The 8,877-nt window shown below is 39.0% G+C and overlaps 1 protein-coding gene across 1 annotated transcript; it reads right to left on the reverse strand.

Annotated features, from left to right (window-relative positions):
• Positions 1 to 226: 226 nt before the first annotated feature.
• Positions 227 to 7,257, reverse strand: hadhb (hydroxyacyl-CoA dehydrogenase trifunctional multienzyme complex subunit beta). Its single transcript, XM_008397321.3, has 16 exons — positions 7,104 to 7,257; positions 5,867 to 5,944; positions 5,639 to 5,680; positions 5,217 to 5,322; positions 5,074 to 5,118; positions 4,393 to 4,492; positions 4,203 to 4,290; positions 3,356 to 3,543; positions 3,095 to 3,275; positions 2,302 to 2,423; positions 2,050 to 2,129; positions 1,920 to 1,967; positions 1,737 to 1,824; positions 1,587 to 1,661; positions 712 to 876; positions 227 to 631 (listed from the first exon to the last, which is right to left on the reverse strand). The coding sequence occupies exons 2-16, from the start codon at positions 5,931 to 5,933 to the stop codon at positions 596 to 598; spliced, it is 1,431 nt and encodes a 476-aa protein (XP_008395543.1). The 5' UTR covers positions 5,934 to 5,944; positions 7,104 to 7,257; the 3' UTR covers positions 227 to 595.
• Positions 7,258 to 8,877: the final 1,620 nt, after the last annotated feature.

Below are 8,877 nucleotides of genomic sequence, written 5' to 3' on the forward strand. Positions count from 1 at the left end.
TGGTCTAATTTTAATATTAGTTTTTTAAAAATAAGCTCTAACAAAAACTTATTTTTTTAGAGATATTTGACACAAAAATGTCAAAAACGTTATTTTATCAGTATGCAGCTTGTGTCAAAATGTAAAAATGTGAAAGTGAACGGGCCAAAAAATGAATTTCTGGGACTAATTTGCATTGTTAACACCTCAGTTGTGTTAAACCGCAAAATATGAAGAAACAGAATCGTTTAAGTTTCGTCACACCATTTAATTCCAACAGTTTGTATGAAAAAAATAGTACAGCATATATAAACATTAGGATCGCCTTGCTTCCTCTGAGCGGGTTAAACTTCGCTATGTTACATTGAACTCAGAGGAAATGCTGAGAAGCCACCAGGAAACAGAGCAAACACTCCTCATCAGCATTCTGCTATAATTTAACAGGCTCCAAGCTCAAATTAATGTACAAACGAGCCCTCAAACACATTCGCGTCGCTTATTCAACCTGTCCGATCGAGGCAAAGTGGTGCTTGGACGTTCACTCAGTTGATCATATGTTAGCAAGTGTGTTGGCAGCAGACATGATGAGTATTTAGATCTAATTAAGGACCATGGGTTACTGGGGGTAGGCCTCAATCACCATGGCATGACCCTGGAGGATGGGAAAATGACAAATGATGAAATATTTGTTTTTATTTCTGCTGTTTTTTAAGGTTAAGAGGAGGAAGTTACCTGTCCTCCTGCGGCGCAGGCGGCCACCAGGCCGTACTGCCCGCCCTCCTTCTTCAGCCGATGAGCCACGGTGGTCACCAGCCTGCAGCCTGTGGCTCCGAACGGGTGGCCCAGAGACAGAGAGCCGCCCCACAGGTTGAACTTATTCAACGATGGAGTCCCAACCTGCACAGATAACAGGGTCAGAGGTCAGGGGTGGCAAACCACCAGGGAAACGTTTCCACAATTTATCACATCATAGAAATAAAAAGCAATTTAGTGGGATTTTATGTGATAAGCCAACAGAAAGAACATTCGTTGATTGTTGCAAAAGGCAGAAACATACAAAGATAAGCTGCAGTATGTAACTTTTTACAAAAAGCATATAACTTTTTAAACCAATCAGACAGGAGGCGGGCTTCAGTGCTGTCAATCAAACTATCACTTCCCCCTTTGCTCTCTGCTATGCTACAGTTAGCATAGCTTGTCTTGAACACTAGTGCTAGTTAGCATAGCCACAGTTGACGACGGATAATTTCCTGTAACCGTAAGTCATTTCTCCTCCATTAGCATATTTAGAATCAAGTACATGAGAGTGATTGACAGCGGTAAGACCCGCCTCTTGGCTCTGATTGGTTGTTTTTGGTCAGCATTTCTACAGGCGGCTCAGGGAAGTGATCGATCTTTTCACAGATTATCCGTCTCATACCACACAAATATGTACATCTTTTCTTTTTTTTTATTAAAGTTACAAACCGCAGCTTTAAAGTTCATATTTATGAAACCACAGTCCCTACGGGTGATTACAGAACTACCAACCTAAACTTCAAACTTTTCCTGACAAAATTACTTCAGCTGATCTGCATAGATTTGAACTGATTACTAATAATCTTTACCTTTGCTTTCCTGCCCATGTACGTCTGAGCGAACCAATCAGAATCCATCGCCTTCAGATTTGCCATAATCTGACCCTAAAACCACAAAAACACAACATCACGACAGAAACAAGTCGTTTATTTCTAAGACAGCCGACTGTGAGAACTTACAGCGAAAGCTTCGTGAAACTCAAACACGTCGATGTCGGACAACGACAGGCCGGCCCGCTCCAGCACTTTAGGTGTAGCGTAAGTCGGCCTGCAAAAGAAAAGGAAACGGATCAGAGGAAACAAAAAATACAACATTTTCTCAACTAAGACAAGATTTTTAGGATGTTTCTGGAATAAATTTACCCCAAAAGCAGCTGATCTTTGGGGTCCTGGGACACATAGACAAAGTCTCTGTCAAGGTGAAAACATCAGATAGATGAGGTCACCTGAGGTCGAGTCAGAGGCGGACATAGAACAGAGAAAGTCCAGATACCTGAGGTAGGCTTTGGGCTTGAACCCCATGGACAAAGCTTTCTCCTCAGACATGATGAGAACAGCGGAGGCGCCGTCAGTCTGAGAAAACACACAAAAACCATGAGTTTATCCACAAAATTCAAGCTGAAGATGTCCATCAAAATGACTTCAACTAAAATAAAACATGTTTGTTTTTTAAGAAAATGTTGCAGTCAAATGAATTTAGAGTTAGTTTGTTTATCCAGACAGAACAGTAAAAGCTGAAGTTCACCAGGAAAGACGAGTTGGCAGCAGTGACGGTGCCGTGCGGCTTGACGAAGGCGGGTTTTAGTTTGGCCATTTGCTCCATGGATGACGGACGGATGCCGTTGTCCTTTGAGACGATTTCCCGACCTGAAACCACAAACATGTTGGATCAGTTTATTTAAGCTGTTAGGATTTATTATATGTCCCATTTTTAAATTTTAGCTTAAATCCATCTCAGATTTTGTGGCTAAAGTAAACAGACGACACGACCAAATTTCCAGAACCGCAACTCAGAGATACTTTGCGCTATCTGAAAAATTCAAACGGTTTCTGAAAGAGGAGACGTTGCACTTTCCAGCCAATATCGGGTTATTACGGTAATTTAACATGTTTTACTTCTGTTTAATCTGATGAAACACTCCTTTAAAAGATGGTAAATTGCAAAAATAACTGCTAGATATTGAAAGTTCCAGTTGATATGAATAAATGGGCAAATATATTTACTCACAGGACATTTAAAGAACTGTGTAAAATATCCAGGCAGAGATTTGAAACTTAAAACTAAGAGGGTGAAACGTCCACACTTTTCAGGATTATAATCTAAATATTTCCTGGTTGTTTTTATAACATTCTGGACACATTTTCTTAGTCACAGATTTTTCAAGAAATATTTATTTTATATTAAATCCATGAAGAATATCTACAGATTTAGTAACTCCAAAGATATCCATTAAACGACATATCTAGAAATAATCATAGAAAAGTGAAATAAGTTTAAAGTTTGAATGCCGTTAGTTAATGACAGGATGAGGATTTACCGGGAACCTTAAAGGAAATCACGTCCTCCAGCAGCCCTTGGTCCTGAGCCTTCTTGGCCAGCGTGTGCGACCGCAGCGCAAACTCGTCCTGCTCCAGTCTGGTGACCCCGAACGCGGCGGCCAGACGGTCGGCGCTGTGGCCCATCGTCTCCGCCGTGGAGAACTCGGCAACGGCAGGGAGCTGGTCACACACATTCAGCAAAGTTTATATCATGTCACACACAAAAGAAAAGAAGAGAAGAGAAACACAACGATGCCGACCTCTGGGGCCAGATGTGCCAGCCGGATGCTGGCCAGCAGGCCCAGCCTCTGGCCGACGCTTTTGGCCTTGTTGAGGGACAGCATGGTCTTCCTCATCTTTCGGCTGTGACGGATCGGAACGTCGGACATGAACTCCACGCCGCCGGCCACGATGACGTCACACTGGCCTGCTGCAATCATCCCAACGGCTGAAGAGGCAGAGAGAGAGAACAATGACGGTGAACCTCTGTGCTTCCTCGAATAGATCAGAGTTGGCCTACGGTCCATACAAAACATGTTCATTGTGTTGTTTGGACCAAAATTATTCTTAGATGGTGAGATTTTAGATTTGAGCTGTTTTAGAGCCAAATTATCTGCTGCTGGCCACAAACCCCCAACTCAACGTTCACAATCGCACGTGGAAATGGCTGCAAACCGTTCAACTTTGAAAAGCAGAAGTGGAGTCTCCTGCACAAACAACAAGAATGCAGCAAGTGGTTTCTGAATGGTAAGTCAACTAAGCATCTGTCTTTTCCTGTAGCCATTGTACAGCGCATAAAGTGGTAAAACCAGCTGACCAAAAGTGCTGGAGCTCCGCTTGGGTTGCTAGGTGACGGGCTTGTCTTCTCTGGGGTTGCTAGGTGACAGTGCAGTGCCTGGTGGATTTGTAACATTCTGAAGGTTTTTGAAACGGCTCATTTCCCAAACACCAAGAAACATTAAATTATTTCCAAAAAAAACTCCTGGGTGGTTTATAGAAGCAGTAGGAATCCAAATGTAGCACAAAAACGTGCAAAATGTGAATTTCCCCATCAATCCAGCCAAAATGTCTAGAGAGCAGGCAGCTCTGACAGAGAGCTGAGGTTACCTGAGGTCATCGCCTGGTTGGAGGAGATGCAGGCCATGGTGACGGTGTGAGCGGGAATCTTGTCAGAGAAGCCGGCCCCCAGCGCCGCCTGGAAAACAACGAGAAGGTCATCCTGAAAAACTTCAGATCCAGATTACACGGATTCAGTAAGAGCGTAAGAGCGCGCGTGTGTGTGTGTGTGTGTTTATACCTCCCGGGCCACGTTGCTGGTCTTAACCTCCTGGATGACCGTCCCGTATATGAGGTAATCCACAGCATCCTTCGGTATTCCTGTCCTGTTCAGCAAACCCCTAGAAAAACACAAGCAGGGAATTAAAGAGAAATACGAGGACGACTGGAAGTCAACACTTTAAAAAATGATTTTACAGATTTCCAACACCTGAGGTCCCTAACACCAAGTTTTTCATCTAATTTTGAGTCCAATATTTTTATTTAAAATATTTGCAGTGTGAGTAGTTATTGTTAATTTTACATATATTGTTTTTAGCACTTCAAGAGCTTTTTTTTTTTAGACGCAACACCTGATGCTGCTGTTAAACTGGATTTAAGGGATTTGAACGTTTTCCTTGTGCATTAAATGAAATGTGGATGCATGCTTAAAGGTCCTTACATTAATGTGAGAATAAAAGGAGTTCATGTGAACTCATCTAAAATCATGATGTAATTAAACATTTCTTAAAATTATTCATAAGTTTCAAATCTGTATTTCACCCAGATTTTTATTTTCTACACAAACTATGATTAGTTTAGCTTACATCTGGTCCTTATTTTCACTTTTCAAAGTATGATTCTGAACAACTTTTTGTTGTTTTTTTTCCTCGGTTACGTTTTTTGGCTTACAGTCAATTTGAAAACAGAAGCACAAACTTACTGAAGAGCTGCTCTGGCCAGATCATGGGGCATTAAATCAGCGTACCTGTCACCAACGATGAAGGAGACGTTTTATAGCAAATTCAAGCTGTTTAACAAACTATGGGAACATAAACTCAGTTTTTAAAAACAAAACAAACGCACGTGGTTCCAGACAAGAGGAAAGGGGTTCGAACTCCTTCAACCAGAACGATGTTCTTCACCCCGGGTCGAGCCAGCGTCTTCTTGCTTTCAGTTTTAACTGACAAAACTAAAAAACACAGTTTTATCAATGCAAACAGTCGTATCTTCATTATCTCAATGGGAAACTGTCAGGTTTTGTTACAGTAGATACATTTGATAGTGTTTTACAAACGCAGTGCAACTTAAATGCTTAAAAAGTTAATTTACATGATGATAATTAGCATAAATATGAACTCTGCTTAACAGTGGGGAAGAACTCAATCTCCTTCATTTGTAATCAAAATAGGGAATTTAAATTATTTAATAAAATTCGCAGGTTTATATAATATAAAATACTTTTTATGTAGAATTAAATGCATAGTATTCATATTAGCATTTGTTACCTTGAGCCTGGAGTTGTGTTGTGGTACTGAGGGAGCGTGCAACTGTGAGAAAAATAAAAAAAAATCAACGTAAAATTATGATTATTACTATTATTATTATTATTGCAGCTGCAGGGAAAAAAGTAACAGTTACACAGAAATAACATGGTAAGACGTTTTGCTGTTTTTCTGATTGCTGGGAGTCATTTTCAGTAATTCAAACTGTTAAAAAATAAAAGAAGAAGTTACCAGATCGCACGGCCCACGACTGGCCGACGGCGCCGGTCCGCATCGTGTTCAGCAACATGGAGGCCATTATGCTACAGACTGGAGAAAAAATTATTTACTTTGAATTTTAGTCTGAAATTTTAAAACAAAAATAAAACATAAACATAGAAGCCTTTAATTAAAAATAATAATAAAACTGTAAGCCATGTTAATTTAGTAAGTTGCAATTTTCTGGTAAAAAATATACATTTTTAGGACAAAAATACAAAGTCTATTATGAATTATAGAATATTTCTCTATTGTAATCATGCTTTCAATGTGAAATCTACAAAATTCACAATAAGGAAGAAAGAAAGAAAGAAAGGATGGACAAAGAATGGTGGAAGAACACATGAAACTTTAAACAAGGGGGAAAAAATAATGTTTTTCCTTTTTCCACAATAATTCAGGTCTGAAAAAAACACTTAAACCACATTTCATGCTTTTTCATCGTTTAAACCGGTTTCTTCCTGAAATGTCACATAACTAAAGATGCCTTTTTTCTGAATGACGGATCGACACATTCAAGTAACATTGAGATATTTTTGAAGGCACACGGTCAATTTCACTGTACTTGATATGATACAATGCCCTAAATTTCTAAATAGTACTGTTCTTGGTCTCAAATTTTAGTTTTTCCTTCGCGGTAATAAATATTTGACAATTACTACTGCCATATAAATAGCCTAAGAAAGTTAGGTAGACAGCTAGAAGCGCTGAAAAATGTCTAAAAGTACACCTTTATTGTACGATAATTTCCAACAAACTAATCTTTAATATTAAGTGTTATTTTCTAAGTACTCCTAGAATTGACTTAATATGAATTATTATGTGCGTCAGTTTGACATATTCCTGGGTCACCCCTGCCCAACCCCCTGCTGCAGCGACCTTTCACCTACTTTCCTCTCCTACGGAATGACAGACAAAAAACAATAAAACTATCATTGCCTCAAACGGTGTCATTTCTCAAAAAAACTCCAAAGAGACGCGTCAATACTTTAACAGCATTTAAATGCAGATAAGACGTCATCAGAGACGCCGTTTATGGCAAAAATAGATGAAGCTATGCAAGCTAACGTAAGAGCGAAGCTAGCTGACTGTTACTGCTAGCTTAAAAATGGTAACGCTAGTTAAGACTTTAGACATCTTTTCCGCGTAAATAAAACACATTTTCTGTTTTAATGTTTTCATTAACAGCCTCGACGACGTTTCATCTTACCTTTACGTGCGCTGCTTCTTTGCCACCAATGCTTCCCTGTTGAATGACAGACTGCACAGGACTACAACAACCGCTGTAAAGGACCCAAAAATAACTATGGCGCCTGTAATAAATGCCGATAATGAATAAATGAAAAAAAATCAATAAAACGTAAGGCATACGTTAAAGACCTACATTAAACACTTATATGTCAAATATTTAACATATATTTGTGGACTATTGTCAGCATTCTATTAAAACTAAAGTTGAAAAGTTAATGTTTTAGTTCAGGTAATTGTCAAGTTGACTCAAGGTCCTTCTTCAATCTGCTACCTGAACAAATTACGCTCTTGCACCCCCAATGGCCAAAGTACTATTTTACGCGTACACTTTATCATAGCAGTTTTTTTATTGCCTTCTGTCACTGAACAAATACAATTTTATCATTTTAATTAAATCAACATCATTAAGTAAAGTGGATAATATAGCAAGTTTAAAAAATGTATGTTTACTTTTGCCTTTTAAAGTTACAATCGATCGTGCCAAGTATATTAGTAATTGAGAGTTTTATTTAAATCAAAGTCATCAAACGGAGAATACTTGAGGTCAGTGTTTTAAATATTTTAAAAATATATTACAATCTCCTCACAGAAGAAATCATCCACAAATTATGATCTAAAAATGTTAATTCTAATGGCCTTTATCGATTCATGAACTATTATGGTTATAAAAATAATATTTTTTTAAATATAATTTGCATATGTCTTTTTGTGTATAGTTGAAAGTTGTGTGATTGTTCTAAGCAAAACAATCTTAAGTAAAATAAGTTATTTGAATAATTCAACACGGGCTGCACAGTGGCGCAGTTGGTAGAGCTGTTGCCTTGCAGCAAGAAGGTTCTGGGTTCGATTCCCGGCCTGGGGTCTTTCTGCATGGAGTTTGCATGTTCTCCCTGTGCATGCGTGGGTTCTCTCCGGGTACTCCGGTTTCCTCCCACAGTCCAAAAACATGACTGTCAGGTTAATTGGCCTCTCCAAATTGCCCCTAGGTATGAGTATGTGTGTGTGCATGGTTGTGTGTCTTGTGTGTCTCTGTGTTGCCCTGCGACAGACTGGCGACCTGTCCAGGGTGACCCCGCCTCTCGCCTGGAATGTTAGCTGGAGATGGGCACCAGCACCCCTCCCGACCCCACTGAGGGAAAAAGGGTGCAAGAAAATGGATGGATGAATAATTCAACACACATCCTTTCAGTTGCATTTTCAAGTTTTAATGTCCACTTTTCTTTATTTTTTCAGTATTTTTTCTTGTATTTTATTCTTTGTACCACTACACCAGTATATGTATTATTATCCTATTATACTGTTTTTCCTTCATTTAACAATTTCCTGAACTGCTTTTGCCTCTATATGAGGAAAATTAGACATTATTCATGTTGAAATGGAAAGTGCGAATGAATAAATCTGAATAATGATTAAATAATTCAGATTTGGTTTAGCCACGTTTTGAACTAGAGAATAAAGCGTTATTTCCTTATTTAGTCCTAAAAGAGCAATGAGGATGTTGCACATCTGACTGGAAGGTCAGAGAATGAGGGGAAATGTCTCATCCCTTTTTATCTGTACAACTCATGGCTCTTTCTTGGGAACAGACCTCAAGGTACAATATAATCAAATCTGCTTGTGTGGCTAAATATTTGGCCTTAAGTTCTGATTTTACAACAACTTGTTAGCAGAAAAGGCAGCAAATAAATAAATAAACATAAATGAGTCGTGGGGAGCACAGAAGTCTTGGTTGC

The sequence above is a fragment of the Poecilia reticulata genome, chromosome 21, assembly GCF_904066995.2.
Source record: "Poecilia reticulata chromosome 21, P_reticulata-male-v2, whole genome shotgun sequence".
In the NCBI taxonomy this organism is placed as follows: Eukaryota; Metazoa; Chordata; class Actinopteri; order Cyprinodontiformes; family Poeciliidae; genus Poecilia; species Poecilia reticulata.